Source organism: Telmatherina bonti (genome assembly GCF_933228915.1).
Source record: "Telmatherina bonti genome assembly, chromosome: 2".
NCBI lineage: Eukaryota > Metazoa > Chordata > Actinopteri > Atheriniformes > Telmatherinidae > Telmatherina > Telmatherina bonti.
This window is the reverse complement of record NC_136620.1, coordinates 38,390,053-38,411,241: the sequence shown is the minus strand read 5'-3', so window position 1 is coordinate 38,411,241 and position 21,189 is coordinate 38,390,053. Positions and strand designations below refer to the sequence as shown.

Here is a 21,189-nt window from a genome sequence, read left to right as displayed (position 1 = left end):
ATTGGGCTGAACTACAGTGGGCTGTTAATAAAGCTGAGGGCAGGCAGGCTGATTCATGCAGAGGACTTCTGCTTCAATTTCCTTTATCTCATCCAATGGCAGATCTGTTGATCCACACATGCTAGCACTGTACACATACGGCTGCGCATCCGAGAGGCAGGATAGAAAATCACATCTTAGTGTGGTAAAGGATCCTCCAAGTCCTGTTTTACAATTATAACTGCGATAAACGGAACCCTCCCAGGTTGTGTGCACACACACACACACTTGCATGCTCAGGCTGGAGTAGAAGAGATGCTGAGGAGTGAGAACTGGAAGCCTGTGGTGTTGGAGATGTCAGATGTCTTACACAAGCCAGTGGAGCGCAGTCGGTGTGGATGCAGCTCCACTGCAATGTTCATGCTTAGAAACAGCGCAGCAGAAGCCTGGTGGGCAATACGGCCCGGATCAATGCAACAAATACACTTTTCTACATGATCCACTGTTTCTTTACCTTTCCAGTCACAACCAACCCATACAGAGGACACTGGTGGACTGTGGATGACTCTGTAGCATAAATCCGCTTCCAGTACGTGTGATCTAATATGTACAGTAATGCCGGTGGGGACACTTGACAACAAGGACACCCTGATGGATTCCCTCAAAGTGAAAGATGATCAATGTGGCAGTCGCTTCATCTCTGACCTGGCAGAGAATTTACCAGCAGATACCACATCGATATATTGATGGTGCACGAGAAGAGCATTTTCTGAAAAAGAGACGAGTAACCTCCCTGCATGGCAGCCACGCTCCATGAAAGAATTACACCGACTCTGGGACAATGTTGTGAGCCTCTCACGTGTTTACTTTACGCTCGATTTGATTGGTTGAACAGAAAACGACACTTGAGACTGGTTTAAATGGGATTTCTGTCAAAGTATTTGCCAGATTTTCCAAGATGAAATCTATCCATGATGATAATGTCAGACCCTGCGATGGACTGGCGAGCTGTCCAGGGTGTACCCGGCCTTTCACCCAAAGACTGCTGGGAAAGGCTCCAGCTTCCCACGACCCTTCATATGACTAAGCGGTTAGGATGATGAATGAATGAATGAATGATAATGTCAGGTAACTGCACAAAATCTCACTACCATCAAAAGGAAGAGTCCTGCTGGCTGATCGACGCAAACCTTGGCTTAAAGTTTTGTATTTTTCAGGATAAACACTGAATGAAGTCGTGTTGGGTGTTTTTTAATAGCAGCAGACACTCTGAGACATAAAACCAACAGTTAAACTCAAAAACAGGTTTTTCAGACTCATCCTTACACGTCCATGTCCCGTCCCCCCCCCCCCCCGACGCTGCACAGCTGATTAGTCTCAATATCTTGAGTTTTATGATGATTCCTGATTTTCATCTGACCAAATTTTCTTCCTCATAGATGACAATCTCTCAGTTTCTTCCAGGTTGTACGGATGCATGAAATAAATCTTCATTTAAGAAATTTAACTCTATAAAACCCAGTATGACATATTTGATGTGTCAGGTGATATTGGGGGTGTCTCTTCAAACGGCCACAGAACAGGAGTGAAAGAAGCAATAACTCATCTAAAGGCTTGTGTAACATGCTTTTCTATAAATAAAGACAATAAAACAAAGTTATTCAACAAAAAAACTTAATTTTTCTTTAACCTGCTACTTATTTATCATGACATGGTGTTTTTTTTCTGCTCTTCTTGGTGCAGAAGACTAAGAATACTATTCGTGTGGGAGTTTTGTTAATGTCCGCTGTCGTCAAGGATTTCCTGAAACAAAACTTTAGGGAAACTGTTTTTATAGCACTCTACGATTCTAAAGGTACCAAATGCAAGAGTTGACTCCATCTACACCCCACAGTCCTCTTAGTCCCTTCCTAACACCTTCACATGGCTTTACTTTTAGTGGATCATCTATCTCAGACAATGAGCTCTAACACTCCCTGGCAACAACAAGACAAACACTTCCACATGGCGGCTGAGATTCCTCTTCCTCCTCCGTCTGTCAGAGAGATGTAAACACATCTAATCCTAGTTAAAAAGGAAAGAAAAAACTATTCAAGTCTGCAACTAAACAGGAAAAGATGTTTGCTTTTGTGTCTGAAACCCAAATGAGGTCATGAGGTTTAAAAATAACGGATGACAATAACTTGACCACAGTTCAAGACTCCACGGGGAGGGACCCAGTTAGTGGGAACATCCTCCTCCCAGGCTGTCAGGGAGGCGTTTGGAAGGAAACCATGGTAAAGAAGGGATTCTGGAAAATTTGATCTGCTATTAACTAACATCCTTACAGCTGGCTTCTCTCATTAGCAGCAAAAATCTCTACATAATGTTGAGTTTTCTGTGTCTTATCAGATGAAGGTTTTCGCTCTAAATCACACAGATTAACGGCTGATGTCGTGAGATTTTTACCAAATGTTTACAAAATGTTTTCTGTGAGGCCTCTAAAGCCAGTCTGCAGGTGTGAAAAGGCGAATCGCAGCAAGCAGAGTCATTTTCTGCTTTTCATCATGAAACAAAGGGTCTGACCGCGTCATTTCTTCTGGCTTTAGCTAACGCGGTCATGATTAGAACCGAACCCGACTGCATGGAATCCATTTTATACAAACAATGAAGCGCGTTTGCTCACACAAGCCGAGCATATCCCATCTCACATGTGAGAAGTCTATAATATCCTCCAGCGTCTGCAAACGGCTGGTCTTTTCACCTTCCGCCACATTCCTCTCGGACATGTGGAAATGTAATTACAGGCTGAGAAAGCAGGCTGACTTTTCAGCACGAACACCTCACACTTCAACGTAGTCTCTGTACATTTACCACGGATTCTCCCCAACGAGCTGGGATGTAGAAAAAACCTTTAATGTTTCTTCCCTGAAGGTCACGAGGGTGCAGACCACCCTGGAATTTTAAAATGAGGATGTGGACATGTCCTGAAGGCCCAAGGGAGAAGCAGAAGCATTACAATATGAATGGCTGTCCATCACTCTGAGCCCAGCTCCCTGACCATCCAAGGTTAATGCATTAAACGGGCTGAAAGACGGGATTAGCTGCTCAGAGCGGCCGAGAGTCGAGTTTAACTCCCAGTACCAAAGACAAGGAGGGAAACGGTGCAGCAGGCTGGACACGTTCCTGTGTGAACAGGAGTGTGTGATAACCTGCTGTGGAAGAAAACTGCATGACCGGTGTCTTACCATCCTCACTGGTGTGCGTTTCTGCCCCTCCCTCGTTGTCCACCTCCTCCAGAGCTCCATGTTCACTGTAGGGGCTCTCGCTGTGGAAACCACACGCAAAGCAACAGTCACATCAAGGGTCACAACATCGTTGAGAAGCACTTTTTTCTCATTCTTTCAATGAAGTCATGACCGAATGCAGTTTCAGATTTCCCCCAAAATCTTCAAAGTCGCCGAAGATGAAGTTCAAACGAGCGCATGATCAGAACTCAGAGTTTTAAAGCTTCTGTCTGTGGGCGGCTCACGCTTTTTTTAATGCTCCGTGTTTGGCATCATGCTGTGGGAGCTGGCAGTAATACCACAAACCCATCTCCTCAGATTATCCCTGCCAGGAACGGAGCGTCTCCTCCTTTGCTAACGTGTCAGTAGCCACTTCCTCCTCGGCAAGACGAGGAGGAGAGGCTGCCAAGGCAACAAATCTCCACAGGGCTTCGTATGAACAGCCTGGGGACACGGCCATGCTGGGACGGGCGATTAGTTCTAGTCAGGGATAAACACCGGTCAGCCATCAACAGAGCCCGATAAAGACCATAAGAAACGAGTGATAAGCTGCGCTAACAGATGTAGAACTGGCAGCGGCTCCAGTTTAACCCGTCTGACTTCAGTGCATGCTGCATTTGGAACCATCGTGGCTTTCTTCCCTCTTCTCCTCCTGCTCTGATTCAACCAACTAAAGTGATTGTTTCAGCCTGTAACACCTAGAAAGAAAAATAAACCCACATAAAGCTGATGCTGACACACACTCTTCCTTTTTCACCTGATAATTACTCATATAAACCCTACAGATGGAAAACAGAGAGCTCCAGCACAATGAGCTCATACATCATACATACCTGCATGTTTGGTAAGACCCCAATGAGAGGGGTCTGGCAGCATGCCTTCGTTCCATTCACAGTAACAAGACAGGAAAGAGAAAAACCGCCTCCATCTGCCCGAGCGGTTAACGCAACGTCTCGTTTGGGAAATCAGAGCAGCTGCAGTGACTTCATCCTAATGTTTTCCACCTTTGGCTTTAATTATAGATAACCTACAGCTCGAACCATGGACAACTGTGACTCTACATTCTGGCCCCTAGAATGTGACTCAGCAAGAAACTGAAGCCTGATGTGAGATGAAACAATCTGCAAACTGTTCTCACCAGTAGTCTCCACCGGCCATGCACTTCTCATAGATGGGCCCATCCAGTTCTTTGGCGTCAGGAAAGATGCTCTCATTGTGGATGATGATGGTCTTGATGATCTCGTTCACGTGAGCTTGGCAGGAGACCTGGTCTTGGCTGTCTGGAGTGGGCATGAGTGTGGGGCCAAAACATATGGCCAGGTTGTACGGGTCCATCATGTTCTCATCGCTGTACTGGGACAGACTGGGAAGAGAAGGCAACGATGGAGGAAGAAATGTGAGGAATAAACAGACTCCCAGCAGGAAAAGCTTGTAACGTCAGGATACGTTTGTTTAAAGGTGTCTCTATGATGCACATTTCAGTCTCATTTATTTTAATATGCAAGTCCAGAAGGGCAGAAATAATAAAGCATTTTTCACAAACGCCTTCATTCATGTTGTATCGATCCTCTCAGATCAGACAGAGACAAGCCAACAGAAAAAGCTCCGCCCTCTGTCCTGCAGGCTGCGTCTGATTGGTCAACTGCTAGGAGTAGTTCAACTGAGCAGTGAAGGTGGGCGTGGCTTTCTTCTTGTAAACGTGCACAACCTAAAGATGACCAATCACTGAGTCCCTCTCCCGGGACGTCACTTAAATTTTGAAGCAGAAAAATCTCTCGAACACCAATTGTTTCCGTTTCTATGGAAACCGAACGTGGTGCGTGCTGGAAAACTCAAACATGTGTTTAAGTGATGAAAAAGACAGCGCTGATCATATTTGGATGAGTATTCATCACTATGACACTGTAGGAAGCTCAGAAATCTAGAAATAGCATCATAGAGCCGCTTTAAGCAGGAAAAAGACTTCACCAGTCTGAGAGATGATGAATATACTGGTTCCAGTCTAGTGACTTACTGGTTGAGGAAGGCGAAGAGATAGCGCATCACAATCAGGACAGATCTGGGAATGGTCAGAAGGATCTTGCGGATGTACAACGCTCTCTCATACAAGTTTTCAATTCCTATAAAAAAAAAGACAAATGAGAAATCTGTGATTGATTAAATAAAACACATTTACAGGTTTACAGTCTTCTTCTGCAGATTTTTCTCTTCTGCTGGACCTGAACTGCAGGTCTTGGTGCTGAATGATTAGTTTACTGATGCGGGGAAGAAACAAAAGAAGTCCCACAGTATGATAGAACCTCCACCATGCTTCAGTGTAAATGGATTTATACTGGGTAAACTGGGTTAAAAACCATTACATTTCATTCAAGTCTCATCTAATTAATTCAATGCTGATTAATAAGACTTAAACATGTTTCTTCTTCTGGTGAAAAGTGCCCCAGAAGGGAAAAGTGGTGGGATTTACCAGGGAGATCGATCCTGAGTCGCTTCCACCATGATGTAACATTTCATTCACCACATTCACTCAGCAGCTTATTAACGTTCACATTAGCAGCTAACGCTAAAACTCCATCATGCCCAGTAAACACTGAATGTTTGGAAAGCAGGAAGCGACATCACCACATATAAAAATATTTATCTGAGAATTTCTGTAATATTAAAGAAAAAAAAAGTGTTACATAAATATCTGGAAATGAATCTAAACCGAATCAGGAAGTGGTGACACCCAGCCCAGGCCTTGATATTAGTCGGCCAATAAACAGCTGAAATATTCCTGTTCTGTTGATATATGAGGGGGAAAAAAATCTATATTTCTGACCAGGACCATATCTGAGAGTGATTGTATAATTATTATTACTGCAACAAAGAGATAAAAACAGATGACTTTCCACAGTTCTCTGAGGTATAAGTTATTATCTGGGGTGCACAGAGGTAAAGTGTGTGTGTGTGTGTGTGTGTGTGTGTGTGGTTTTATGTCTGTACAGGAAGAGGAAATGTGTCGACCTTCACCTCAACTTATTTCCTCTGCTGATGTCACAGAGGAAGAGGAAGGAGGTGTCCTGAAAAGAAGGACACCAAGCAGCGTTTCCTTTCCTTTATATTTCAGTTTCACCAATCAGAGAAAACATTTCTGCTCCGTGCTGCTGTAGGGCGACAGCGCGTCGCACAATGCAAAGCTTTGTGTCTTCTGCCACCATGTCATTTGTTCCACCTGATGCAGCCCGTTTTACTCGGCTAAGCTAGGCCTGAGCTAGCTGCTAAAAATAGTCCCGTCTTCCTTCAGCCACTCTGTTCCATCTGGGATTTGGGCTTTCATTTCTTATGAATACCTAACTTGTGTCTCTTCAGGCGTTCTGCTCTGGTGTTTACTCTCACATCACCTGTAAACGTACGGGGAGGCTCTTCTGCACCGGCTAGTTCTCAATCCCCAAAATGAAAGATATATTTAGTAAACTGGTGATTTAAAAAAAAAAAAAAAATTAAGATTATGGATCTTGTTGCTGGCTTGATCTGTTCCGTGTGTGTGTGTGTGTGTGTGTGTGTGTGTGTGTGTGAGGGGTAATATGGAGCCTGCTGGGCGCTCTGCCCACGCTGCAATCACAGGCATGTTGACTTGGGGAATGTAAACAGGGAATCCCCATCACTCATCCAACACAAACGTGTGAAAACACACTGAAGAAACACAAAGACACACTTCACTGAGAGAGCTTCAACACACAACCTGGACGTGGCGCACACACACACTGAAGCCCTACTGGGAATTGCAGCACGCATGTCCATGTGACTCTACAAATGTCCAATTGTTCTTGAATAGACGTCTTAAACGTCTTGTAGCGTCTTAAAAGATCAGGAAAAGCAGCACAAAGACCCGACTGATCTGTGAACAGACCCGCAGACAGACTTCAGATCAACTCAGGCAAAAATCAAATCATTCAAATAAAATAAAAAGTTGTCGATAGCAGAAAACGTACACAGAAATGCTCGCAGGGAGTAAACTTTCTAACTTAAACTGAAAAAAGGGTCAAAAAAAGAAGTTTCAAAGCCATGACTGTATTCTGGAAATACTGAAAAAGACTCCAGATTTCTGCCTCCAACGTCTTTAGAGCCACAGTGTTTTCCTTATAACGGCTGAACACATCACAGTTATGAGAGTTTTAGATGTGCTACTTGCAAGATGATAGGATATTAAACTTCCAGCTGAAATTTACAGAAAATAAATAAATGCAGTACATTTAAGTCTATTTTCCTTCATTGCTGTAAATTAGTTTACTAACCTATAAGTCACCAGCAGGATGGATAAATCAGAACAGAAAATGTCAATAGTTCTGTAAAAACCTGCCCTGCAAAGAGTTCATCCTGCTCTGATGATGTCAAAATGTGCACAGCATGATGAAGAGGACCGTGTGGAGACACGTTGTCATGGAAACATTTAGGTCTCCATTCGTGGTTCCGATCATTTTGTTTTCATTTAGAAAAGAATGTTGTCCAATAAACAAAAAGTCATTAAAAAAAGTTTCATCTTTTCACGTCAAGATTTTAGATTTGTTCTTTCATCATACAACACGTAAAATATCTCCATGCTCACACTTCAGGGTGCACAATCAGCGTGCATGCATCACACACACTGGGTTTCGTAGGAGTAACACAGTATTGGTTACTACGATCCTGCAAAAACCTCACGATGCGGTTTAACCTGCCAGCAGCTCAAGGGTTAATATCTGTCCAAAACTGATAAATACACTGTTTGATTGCAAAAAAATTGAAGAGAATCTTGCTTCTGAGATCTTAATCAACAACCAAATGCTGCAATGAGAAACAGTAAGTCACTGCTATAAAGCAGCGGTGTGGTCTTACTGATGCACGACAGCAGGTCGTTGAACCTCTCTTTGGGGAAAAGAGGGTTCTCCAAACCGCGGAAGTACAGTTTGAGAACGCCAGCCACAGAATTGATGTCATGATTATTCTCATCGTCAGTCAGGGGGTCGTTTCCTGAAACACAGAGATGTGAACATGTCAGCTGGATGGCTCGAAATATCCCAAATCCTCACAATTTTATGTGAAATATTCAACAAAGCCAAGTTATTTAACTTCTAGTTGCTCCAAATGTTTGAATGAGACAAAATGAGACAAACACACAGAAAAACAAGAAAGAGAAAAGTTTCACCTCTCTCAAATGAGTTCTTAATGTCATTGACTTCCAGCTGGGATCCAGAAACACGAAATATTCCTTGATGCTGGAGGCCTTCAGGAGCAGAAAGCAAAGATGGATTATAGTGATGAAGAATTAAGATTAAATTGGCTCAATCTGATGTGTCTGGAAAGTGTCCTGAGATGACAAGCTTGTGGAGTGGCGCTGTACAAATAAATAAGAGGTGACATAAAGATTCGCTCAACATGCTCGTCATATCATGAAAGCCATCTAGATAAATATACAAATATTAAAAAACAGCTCACTCAGCAGATAAAGCCTCTTCAGATGAAGCAAAAAAGCACATCCTGTTCATTAAGCCAGTCCAATTAGACAAATTAAAGATAATAATTAGTCAATCAAGCTTTACTGCAGTGTTTTCCAACTGGGATTAAGACTTAAGGAAGGGAGAGGTCAAGAGTCGGGACAAGCGAAACGAGCTGCCTTTTGGTTTTCTCCCTGAACCTTGGCCAACGCACAGATCTCACGACTGGCACATCTTCACACCCGCACGTTCCTCAACAGTCTTCCCAGTCCTAATTAACAAACTCATTTTCACATTCCTGGTTTGTTTCAGGCCTCCGTCTCCCAGTAAGAGTGGGAGGCTGGCTGGAAAAGACCACGCTGAAGTAAACAGGATGGAATCTGCTTTTTTCCCATAAGATGAACTCAATCGGAACAAACTCCAGCCTGACAAGCTGCAGCATGAACACACCCAAACCATTACCATCGTACTGGTCACTAAACCATCTCCGTCGGGTTAGGAGGCGAATCCATCAGAGAAAAATCTAAACACAGAAACCAACTTCTGATTGCTTCATTTAAAGATGAACGGATGACTCACCGTACAGATTTATGTAGCGAATGCAGCTTTCAACCACGCGGGGAATCACTTGTCCAGAGTCCTTCCAAGGAGAGAAAACAAAACAGCAACTTGTTAGATTATAAACCATTCGTCCTAGTCGTCACATAACACGAGTTAGAGCCTCACTAAACCTAAATGAGTCACTAGGATGAAACAAGAATCTAGAAGCTTTTATTTTACATTTTAGCACATTTGGAGCAGTAAACTTTAATATTTAGGAGAAATATTTAACAAATCTTTGTGCACGTCTGCTACGAAACACTGTCTTATTGCTCTGGTTGAGTGATGAGCGTCATATAAACATGCACACATGATGTAAATACAGTTAAGAAGTCCAGTGTGAAGACATGAGACAGACTGAGATCACTTCACTTCATATGTGTGTTTATACAGAATCTCTTATAAAACAGCTTTATGATGGATTTCGGACACGACTGATGAGCTACAACTAAACATGTCAACTGGCCTCCGATGCTGCTAAACGTGCTGTCAATCAGAAACCTGCTGGTTTAAGGAGACAAGTGCAGATGGAGGTGGGCCGTGCTTTTATTTTGACAGGCTGGCAGCCGATCCTGCAACTCGGCGCTGGTCTGGGACTCCGTACGCGTTTATAATGATACAGTGGATGTGTTTACAGCCCTCAGGGGCTCCAAACACAGCATCCAAGCCAGGTCTGGGTGCAGCCATGTTATGTAATCCAAACTCTTACTGCTGCTTTTTTAACCAGTTGAAATTTAGATGTGGGAGTGTCTCGTTGTGGGAATTTGCATAAACAAACTAAGATGCTGTTTGATACAGCATTTCCTTTGAAGGAGGAAAATCTTCAGTCTGTCCAAGTCTCATCATAAAAGTTTGGGAATTAAATTAAACAGCATGTGAAAATCTTGTTACTGCAGGAGAAAGGAGGAAATGAGCAGAGGAAAGCAGCAGAAGCATCCCAGCGTGTACCTGATGACGAGTGTGTGAGTTCCGTCGTCCACGGCTACAGAAGAACCACAACAGTCGGAGATGGAAGAGAGAAACACCGAAAGGGAAAAAGCAAGATCCACATTAGCACCACTGCAGCCCACCAAAGCAAAAAAACTCTGCTGGCATCACACCCCAAAGTAAGGAAGGTCGGGGGGGGGGACTTGGCATGGACACCAGCAATAGGAGAGGAGGTGTGGAAGTCCGAAACCTCATCAGCCCAGCATCGTCTCCCCCGACTGCCATTTATCCTGCTGCTTTCTCTGCTCTCACTCTGGAGGAGGAGAGGAGATCTCTGCCAGGTCAGCATGTGGTCGGGGGGGCTGATGAACGTAAACATTTATCCCTCCAACTGCTCTTCCTCTCCTCCTGCTCCCCTCCAGATCCATCAGGACCAACCTGCATGTCGGACGCAGGATGCCAAAGCGCACCAACTCCCCAGGAGGGTTTCCACAACCCATCTTAGCTCTAATAAGCCGTTGTCTGATGGCTAGTGAGAAATCAAAGCTAAGATGTGTTTGGAGGAACCACAGGAATGATCAGAAACCCAGACAGAAAAAGTCAAGCAGGAGATTGGAAACGAGTACCTTGATAAACGCCTCCAAATTGCCATTAAATAATCTAAGATTAAAAACAGAGCGGGGACGCCCCCGCCGGGTGACTGTGTGGGTTTTGAGCTGCCCGTTTGGATGTCTACAATACAAAGAAGGCATTAAGTTAAGCAAACAGTGCAGTTTTCATTCTAAACAGGTGTTTAATCCCAGTTTTCCCTTCAACTGGAGTCAAGGCTGAGTAATCTTTAAAACCGACGTGACTGACGGGTGAAGGCGGGTTTTTCAGACACTGCTCGAACCACAAATCAACTTTTTCCCCATTTAATCTTTTTCTTTCATCTCCACAAGACCTCACACGCCGCCGTGAAATGTCAGACCTACAAGGAGCATCATACGTGTCAGCATTCCCTCACGACAGACCCTGCAGGTTGTGTGAACACGTGTTCTGTTGGAGACATCATGCAGTTTGGCTTCTCCTGACCTGGAGGATGGAGATGAGAGGAGTCCACGGCTTCGTGGCTCGATCAAAACAACAAAACCGTTTAACTAAAATGGCCCGGAGATGTTTTATGGATCTCATAAATACAGCAGAGACTTTATGTCTTCATCCTTCATATCTCTGAGAGGAAATGGCTCATTTATGTCTAATGCAAAGAGCACTGGATGTCACTGGGGACTCACAAGAGGCATCCGACTGAGCTGAAAACAAAAAGAAGGTTCAATGTATAAATATAGCTGGTTTATTAGAAAATACCTGACAACATTAGTAATTTATTAAAGTAGAAGCTGTTGTAGTTTTTAAACCAAAGAGTTTTTCCGTATTTATCTTTCAACCTACAGCCATTTAAAATTCCAAGTGCAAAATTATCTGTCATTTAAGGAGGAGAAAAGGATTTTTATTTAAATGAAGATAAAAAAAACAAACAAATGTTGAGCAGCCACACCAACGCCAGTCATTACAGACTTTCTTCAAAATACTGAAGTAAATTCTGTGATTTCACACACCTGTTTGTCTCCTATAGTTTAAGGGTCAGGTCTGATGTTTCACCACTGCCATGTAGGCCTAATTAGATCCAGGAAAGACCATATTTAAACAGGCAAAAAATATGTACTTTAAAGTCTAATATCTGTTTAATACCTATGGCTTCGGTTTAAAAATGACCTCCTGTGCATTAGGAAGGTGTGAATCTACCACAACAGCGAGACGCATTGAGTCTGGCGGCTAACGTCACTGAGTCACAGCTGACATGGAAACACTGCTGATGTGGAAAACATGAACATAAAGGAACAGAATGCTGCTGATGTCTGCATTGTTTATATCACATAATGATGCAGAAAATCAGTCTGAGAACGATCATGTAGATGAGGGGTGTCCAAAGTCGGTTTCTGAAGACTGCTGTCCTCCACTCTCCAATGTTTCCTGCTGCATCACACCTGCATCGGATTAACGGGTTAACATGCTTGGACAAAACTTGATAAACTAAGAGTCATTTAATTTTAATGAGGCTTGCTGGAGCAGGGAAAAGTTCCTGCAATTCTACTGAAGCGGGGTTGCTAAGGTCTAGTCCTTGAAATCTAATATCCTGCAACTTATAGATGCATCCCTTCTCCAACGCACTTAAATCAACTGGCTGAATTCCCTCATGCACATGTCCGCAGAGGCCCGATGACCCGTCATTCCTTCGATTCAGGTGTGCTGGGGAAAGGATACATCTACTGTGAATGATGCAGGTTAGTAGCTTTGGAGCTTAGACGTAGACCAGATATTGCTGCCTCCAGCTGCAGTTTGTTTGTTGCAGCTGAGGTAATTTAACCTTTGATACTCGAATGGAGCACATGTTGTCACGCCACGCTGCTGAGGAACGTTATTTCTGCATGACGTACAGCTGTCAGGTTGCATATTTAGACAGACATTTCAGGATTCAACACCTAGTCTGGATTTAAACCGGGGATGGACTACTCTGGTCCTACAGGGCCAGCAGTCCTGCACGGGTTTAGGGGTTCGCCTGCTGCAACGCACCTCATACACACCAGACTTAATTAGCATGTCTGTGCAGAGCTTCACATCAAAGTCCGCTTGTTACAAATCGATTTTCGACACCTTAGAGGTAACCCAACTCGAACACACATGGCTTAAACAAAGGGCTAAAAAATTTGTTTAAGAGCAGCTTAATAATCTGAATCAGGTCTTCTGGAATCACACAGAACTAAATCATGCAGGACAGGAGACCCCGAAGACCAGGACTGGGCCGAAGACCAGGACTGAGCAGTGGACTGGGACTAAGCAGTGGACCGGGACTGAGCAGTGGACCGGGACTGATCCGAGGACCGGGACTGATCCGAGGACCGGGACTAAGCAGTGGACCAGGACTGAGCCGAGGACCGGCACTGAGCCGAGGACCGGGACTGAGCAGTGGACCGGGACTGAGCCATGGACCGGGACTGAGCCGTGGACCGGGACTGGGCCGAGGACCGGGACTGAGCCGAGGACCGGGACTAAGCAGTGGACCGGGACTGAGCAGTGGACCGGGACTGAGCCGAGGACCGGGACTGAGCCGAGGACCGGGACTGAGCCGAGGACCGGGACTAAGCAGTGGACCGGGACTAAGCAGTGGACCGGGACTGAGCAGTGGACCGGGACTAAGCAGTGGACCGGGACTGAGCCGAGGACCGGGACTAAGCAGTGGACCGGGACTGAGCCGAGGACCGGGACTGAGCCGAGGACCGGGACTGAGCCGAGGACCGGGACTAAGCAGTGGACCGGGACTGAGCCGAGGACCGGGACTGAGCCGAGGACCGGGACTGAGCAGTGGACCGGGACTGAGCCGAGGACCGGGACTAAGCAGTGGACCGGGACTAAGCAGTGGACCGGGACTAAGCAGTGGACCGGGACTAAGCAGTGGACCGGGACTGAGCCGAGGACCGGGACTGAGCCGAGGACCGGGACTAAGCAGTGGACCGGGACTGAGCAGTGGACCAGGACTGAGCAGTGGACCAGGACTGAGCAGTGGGCCAGGACTGAGCAGTGGACCGGGACTGAGCAGTGGACCAGGACTGAGCAGTGGACCGGGACTGAGCAGTGGACCAGGACTGAGCAGTGGACCAGGACTGAGCAGTGGACCGGGACTGAGCAGTGGACCAGGACTGAGCCGAGGACCGGGACTAAGCAGTGGACCGGGACTGAGCAGTGGACCAGGACTGAGCAGTGGACCGGGACTAAGCAGTGGACCGGGACTAAGCAGTGGACCGGGACTGAGCCGAGGACCGGGACTGAGCAGTGGACCGGGACTGAGCAGTGGACCGGGACTGGGCCGAGGACCGGGACTGAGCCGAGGACCGGGACTGGGCCGAGGACCGGGACTGAGCCGAGGACCGGGACTGAGCCGAGGACCGGGACTAAGCAGTGGACCGGGACTGAGCAGTGGACCGGGACTGAGCCGAGGACCGGGACTGAGCAGTGGACCGGGACTGAGCCGAGGACCGGGACTGAGCAGTGGACCGGGACTGAGCAGTGGACCGGGACTGAGCCGTGGACCGGGACTGAGCCGTGGACCGGGACTGAGCCGAGGACCGGGACTAAGCAGTGGACCGGGACTGAGCAGTGGACCGGGACTGAGCTGAGGACCGGGACTGAGCAGTGGACCGGGACTGAGCCGAGGACCGGGACTGAGCAGTGGACCGGGACTGAGCCGAGGACCGGGACTGAGCAGTGGACCGGGACTGAGCCGAGGACCGGGACTGAGCAGTGGACCGGGACTGAGCCGAGGACCGGGACTAAGCAGTGGACCGGGACTGAGCCGAGGACCGGGACTAAGCAGTGGACCGGGACTGAGCAGTGGACCGGGACTAAGCAGTGGACCGGGACTAAGCAGTGGACCGGGACTGAGCAGTGGACCGGGACTGAGCCGAGGACCGGGACTGAGCCGAGGACCGGGACTGAGCCGAGGACCGGGACTAAGCAGTGGACCGGGACTGAGCAGTGGACCGGGACTAAGCAGTGGACCGGGACTGAGCAGTGGACCGGGACTGAGCCGAGGACCGGGACTGAGCCGAGGACCGGGACTAAGCAGTGGACCGGGACTGAGCAGTGGACCGGGACTGATCCGAGGACCGGGACTAAGCAGTGGACCGGGACTGAGCAGTGGACCGGGACTGATCCGAGGACCGGGACTAAGCAGTGGACCGGGACTAAGCAGTGGACCGGGACTGAGCAGTGGACCGGGACTGAGCAGTGGACCGGGACTGAGCAGTGGACCGGGACTGAGCTGAGGACCGGGACTGAGCAGTGGACCGGGACTGAGCCGAGGACCGGGACTGAGCCGAGGACCGGGACTGAGCCGAGGACCGGGACTAAGCAGTGGACCGGGACTGAGCAGTGGACCGGGACTGAGCCGAGGACCGGGACTGAGCCGTGCCTCGAAACCTTTCATGCCAATATGCACGGCGCTGCCGTAAAAAAGACTTCCTGTTATGTGTCACATCCTCAGAGATTGATCACATATTAAAATGACTTTTAAAAATCCTGACTTTACATTACAACCTTAACGATTCACCTCCTTTCACGGCCACTGAGCTGTAAATATGAAACATCTCCCGTAAGTTTCACTGTAAGAGAACTTGGTGTGTGTGGCGAGTTTTAATGTGTGCATGAGCCAGTGTGTGTTTTACCTTGTGGTCATGTAGTCCGCTCTGTGTCCTGCAGCAAACAGATAAAAAGAAGAGAGATGAGAGGGTGGAGCTACCGGTGTGGACAAGCAGAGACCCGTCTCTGAGGTCCCCGTGGTGAAATGTGCATTCGAGCTACGAAGCATTTCAGCTCTGACATCTGGAGACCACTGCTGACCTCTTTAGCTGCACGAGGAAAACCCAAACACACAACCGTGTTTTAACGTGTGTGTGTTCACACACTTCATCTCCTGACGTGCACATGAGGGACTTAAAGCCACTTTTAATAGTTTTACTAGACTACAATCACAAAGAAGAAAGCGCTGCAGACACAATGGTCGCCACGGGACAACATGAAGGGACAAGTTTGGCAGCAAAACAAGCTCCAGACAGGAGAGAAGTTTAAAACATGTGGCCATCTGCTCCTATGAACAGGATATGACCCGTCTGTGTCTGCGTGACTCACATCGTACTGCAGCTCATTGACAAGAATATGATTAAGCAGCCTGTAGGAGAAAGCAGGAGGCTTTTTTCCTCCCTGCTTAGCTTAAGGCTTCATTACGTCTATTACTCATTAAGCGGGCAATCTGACGGGGGACCACCAAGACTGCTGCTTAGCACAATGACTGACAGAGACAAACTGAGATCCCACCAATGTAGAACAAGGAGAACCCGCTACAATGACCACCACCACTCCAACACAAAAAGTCCATTAAATGTGGAGCAAATCAGCCCCCCCCACCCCCCCCCCACACACACACACACACCGGCTCTGGCTTGACTGGCTAAAGCCCAGATTAACATCAACTGTTAGAGCTTTGACTAGTGAGAAAACATGAGGAAAACAACATGAAGTTTGCCACAGAAAGGACAAAAATGACTCAAGTAAAAAGTTTGCTATTGATTATTCATGTTGCAGGGTGTGAATGCTGATTAGTGTCCTGGGAACAGACTGAAGGACAAACACCGCCAGAAAGCATGTGAGAAGAAGAAGGAGGATCGTGACTGTACCGTCGCCCAGCGTCCTCTTCAGCAAGTCGTGTTTGGCCTGCAGTTTGGAGATGAGATTACTGCCCTCCAGAAACTCGCGGAATTTCTGCGGAGAATTGAGAGTAATTACACGACGGCCATGAGTGCCAGCCAGAGAGCCAGCTCTCCAGACAGCAATCTATGATAAAGCAGCCAAGGGCAGAGGACACGCTGAGAGCTTTTTTCAAGGCCTGTATCAGAGCTTGTCCATCATCCTACCGGAACAAGATAGCAGTCTGGACATAGTTAGGCAGAGTAGCCTCCCTCCCAGCTGCTCAGAGATTCAGAAGAGGCTAGGTGTGTCAGACACACACTCTCAGGTCAAATGGAATTTACAAAATACTTCAAGTCTAGAAGAAACTTCACACACTAAAGGCTATAATTCAACAAAAAAAAAAGAAGAATTACAGGCAAAAGAAACATAAAAAACATGGAGTGTAGAAATAAAATCTGATGCTTTTGGTTCACTCAAAGCTACGACTGTCCCTGAACTCACCATGAAGTAGAACTGCTCCGTCTCTTGCTGGTTGGCTCTCCTCTTGGCGATGCTGGGCTTGCTCAGGTACGTCTCCGACACCGTTGACTTGACGGATTCTGTGGAGCGGCTGTGGTGGAAGCACTCGGACACGTCGTAGTCCTCTATGGTTACCATGTCCTGGATGGTGGTCAGGGTGGCTTCTGATGTCTTTTTGACCTGTTGGGAAGCAGATGAAGAGCAAAAAGCTCTGCTTAAAAGCTACATGTCATCTCTTCACTGTCATCATGTTACCACGGCAGCATTCAAGCCAGCTTCTTCATCTCACTCCCTTAAAACACACACACACACACACACACACACACACACACACACACACACACACACACACACACACACACACACACACACACACACACACACTCCATCCTCAGACACTAAAAAATTCAGGTGCTTTCTGACGAGTCATGCACTCGCTGTTGAACGGGACTCCCTGCCAAAGCCATCAATCTGCACGCGCTCAGAGGGGCCTGCTGGTGAACAGCTTGTTCTGGTGATGGCGCATTCACTCAGAAGCTTTTAAGGTTCCTTAGTATGACCGGATCTACCCTGTCAACAGCGCTTCTCCCACAGCACACACACACACACACGTCAGGAGATCGTCCCACTTACTGCAAAAAAAAGGTTCTTCAGGATTATTTAATTTCACAATTAATCGCAGTATAAAAACGCCACGTTTAATTCATCGTAAGGATTTGTAAGTATCACCACTTTACATAATAGATCATGTCTGAACCACAACGGCAGATCAACGTGCACGCAGAAACAAGGAACAGAGTTAACACAAACTAAATTAGTCATCCTGCAGTCTTCCTCTAAATGCAAAGCTTTAAAACAGTCAGAAACCTTGTAAATAAGGACAATAATGTTTTTTTTAACTGGATTCTGTTCACCGCTGTGACAAGGCACCTATAAGAAGCACTACATGAGTCTAACTTTGCTATTTATGCATGAATATGCCAAAATAAAGAAATATCACATTAGTTCCACAGATTAATCTCTTTAAATTAATGCAGTCATTTGACAATCCTGATTAAAACTCTGTGTTTGTGTGAATATACACATTCACAGTGTTGGAATTTATTTAATTTCTCTAAAGCTAAATATACTGAATTATTCTTGGCTCTAATCATACATGAAAGAATGCACAGCCTCTCTCCCTTACATTAAAAGGCACCTCCATGGAGCAAGTGCATGAATTGAGCTTTTAGGTATAACTCTAAATGAACAACTAAACTGGTCAGATTAGTGAGACGACTGGTAAAATGGGTTGGGCTATTGTCACTGTCAGGAGATGTGCCTATTTTATGACAGGCTCCTCTATCAAACAAGTTTTTCAATTATTGGTCTTATCACATCTTGATTATTGTTCGTTTATTCGGTCATGTGCTCCAAATTATGACCAGCTGCAGAACAAAGCAGCTGGGCGAGCGTTGCGCTGCCCCATGTGGACTTCTGTTAAAAGCATGCATTATGCTCTGTCATGGCTATATACTGAGCATAGGTTCCAAAAAAACCTCCTGGTCTTTCTTTATATAATGTCTGCTCAAATTAGAAACTCAAAATTTTATATTAGATAATAATGTATGTTAACAGTAGGCATCACATCATGCCACAAGACCGGTGCAGAAAGTCATTTAGTTGTTCCTGTGCCAAGAACCTGCGCGATGCAGCAAACTGTGTTGTACAGGGCTGCAGAAAAACCTCCACAAGTAGTAAATGTTTAAAAGTAATCTTAAAAAAGCACTAAGTAAATGTAAGCCTTCATAGTTTTAAGAGTTTTATTTACTAGTTTTTATGGTTTTAATGCATGGTAACATAATATTGCATGTTTTGTATGTTTAAAACTTTGTATTTACTTTGTATTTACATTGTTATGACTGTAATTTTTCTTGATAACGGACCCCAGGAAGATTAGTTGCTGCCTATGGGTTGCAACTAATGTGGATCCATAATAAATAAACAAATAAACACAAATGTACATGATAAAATCTTTGACAATGATCGCACCATGAAAGTCTGTAAGGGTGACATCAGGAGCCATGATGATGATCTGACACACACATGACAGGATACACATCCTGTATCTGTCCTTCAGAGCTAAAGATATGATGATTTCATGCAAACTTCACTGTGCAGAATGAAAAGGGAACTTTACTAAATTAATAAATTAATAATTAATTATTTAAACAAATGTGATTGTGAGTCAATCTGGAAGTTTTACCCACCGAGGAGAAAAGCGGTCTTGTTGAGGAAGAAGTTATCCGACATAAAAACTGTATCTTATTTTACTGCTGTTTGTCGTCTTTTTTTAATGTTCTATTAGGACTTCTGCAGCAAGCACAACATAATAAGTAGCAGATATAAATATTTCTTACATCCCCTAATTTATCTTATCTGTTGGTTTGTGTGCTTCATCATCTCACATCATCAGTCCTGAATTTGTTCTGAAAACATGCAGGGTGAGAAAGATGTCGCGTGTAAACGGTCAGGCTTGGCGCCTGAGAGATGCCATCCATGGTTAGTAATAATTAAGGAGTAATTCTGGAAAGGAAGCAGGACATAAACAGGATATCAGGAGGAAAAAGGTGAAAGAGGAGGAGAAGAGAGAAGAATCAACACGGGACGGGGTTTACTGGGAGGAGAGATCTCAGAGAAGAAACAGGATGCACAATGCTTCGTTAGAGGGTAGAAAAAGTTTAAAGATGCTCCTCTGAACTTTGGCAGGCTTTCTCAGTAACGTGTTCCTAATGCAGCATCCATCTTGCATCGTGCACGTGGTGTCGGATCTCTCTGGACAGAAACTTTTGCTCCGTCTCTCCTCCTTTGATAACATCGTCTAACGTTGCTTGCAGATGTGTGATGTGAAACCAATCTCAGGACTCTGCTGGATGACGACGGCTCCAGGAGAGCACGAAACACATCACTCTGCCACCAAACCAGTCCAGAACACAGAGTTTTAAGATCAGAAAGTCTCATACTGCCTCTTTAAAGACTGAAAAAGCCTCTGGAAAGCCCTGAATGCACCTGAAGCCAAGATTCAGTCTTGTTAACTCACAGATTTGCTGTTCGGCTGTAAAAAAAAAGCTAAAGAAGTATCTTATTCCAGTCCAAGGTCAGATGTTTGATAACTTCTGAAGTTTTCTTGATCAGAAAAAAAGCCTGGTATTGATCCACAGATGCTCACTGAGTGTTTTACAGCAAAGTAAGAGGATCCCACATAAATAGCCTCAATACAAAAGGAAAAAAATGTGTGTAATGCTGTCTGAGTGTCTGTATGACTGAAAAACACTTTGTAGAACCTGGATAACCTTCTTAAACATTTTTTTTACAGCGGCTCTAAAAAGTTTTAACACCTTTGTGAGGCTGCCAGGTTTCTGAGATGCTTAAAAGCTTCTCCTTCTAAAACAAACCATAATCTCTACAACTGAAAAACATTTTTTTTTTTTTAGCAAAAAAGTAAAAAACAAAAAGAGTGAAGTAGTTTTCTAAGTTTGCATTCTCTTACACTAAAACTGTATGAAAGCACGATATACAAAGTCCCTCAATAACTCGCCTTTAGCAAATAATACCACTGACCCACCCGGTCTTGGTATAGGAAAACAGCAATAAATGGTTTTTAAAAAAGGAAAAAGAAAAGGCAGACAAGAAGGGGGGGGTTGGAGAGACTATCAAGAGTGAGCATGAGTCACCGATGTGGAAACGCTGCAGAGGAAAAGACCAGCTGATGCAGAAACAATAACAACCACCTTCGTGGAAAAAACTTCTCTGACCTGGAAAATAAAGTACTGAAACCATCTGAATTCCACACTGGAGGCTCCACAGAAGAAATGAGGATGGATTTATTTCCTAATCACTCTTAATGATCACATGACCTGATTTAGTAGGTGTTAGTAGGTCAAACATCGATGTTATCTGATGAACAAGGTTCCTGGTGGCACGTTTCTGGAGGCATTCCCAGACATCAGAGACTCACCGGTTGTGTTTTTAAGTACATGACCTGTGAGTCATTTTGCCTTCAAAACATAAAAGGAGAAGAAAAAAAGCCCCTAAAACGTACAGAAGACTTTCATGTGTTGCTGTGATGGATTACAACGCTGACATACATGTTTGGGCACACAATGTGGATGTAGTTACAG

General features: G+C 45.5%; 1 protein-coding gene across 3 annotated transcripts in view; it reads right to left on the bottom strand.

Annotated features, from left to right (window-relative positions):
- The window catches only part of srgap1a (SLIT-ROBO Rho GTPase activating protein 1a), a 96,906-nt gene that overhangs the window by 9,966 nt on the left and 65,751 nt on the right, over window positions 1-21,189 (bottom strand). For all 3 annotated transcript variants that reach the window (XM_079249967.1, XM_079249968.1, XM_079249969.1), the window contains exons 9-18: window positions 17,012-17,209; window positions 16,498-16,582; window positions 15,490-15,517; window positions 10,250-10,283; window positions 9,281-9,341; window positions 8,413-8,490; window positions 8,103-8,237; window positions 5,260-5,365; window positions 4,384-4,608; window positions 3,207-3,286 (exon numbers count right to left, since the gene is read on the bottom strand). In XM_079249967.1, coding sequence (XP_079106093.1) covers window positions 3,207-3,286; window positions 4,384-4,608; window positions 5,260-5,365; window positions 8,103-8,237; window positions 8,413-8,490; window positions 9,281-9,341; window positions 10,250-10,283; window positions 15,490-15,517; window positions 16,498-16,582; window positions 17,012-17,209 — 1,030 coding nt within the window. The remainder of the gene's footprint in view (window positions 1-3,206; window positions 3,287-4,383; window positions 4,609-5,259; window positions 5,366-8,102; window positions 8,238-8,412; window positions 8,491-9,280; window positions 9,342-10,249; window positions 10,284-15,489; window positions 15,518-16,497; window positions 16,583-17,011; window positions 17,210-21,189) is intronic.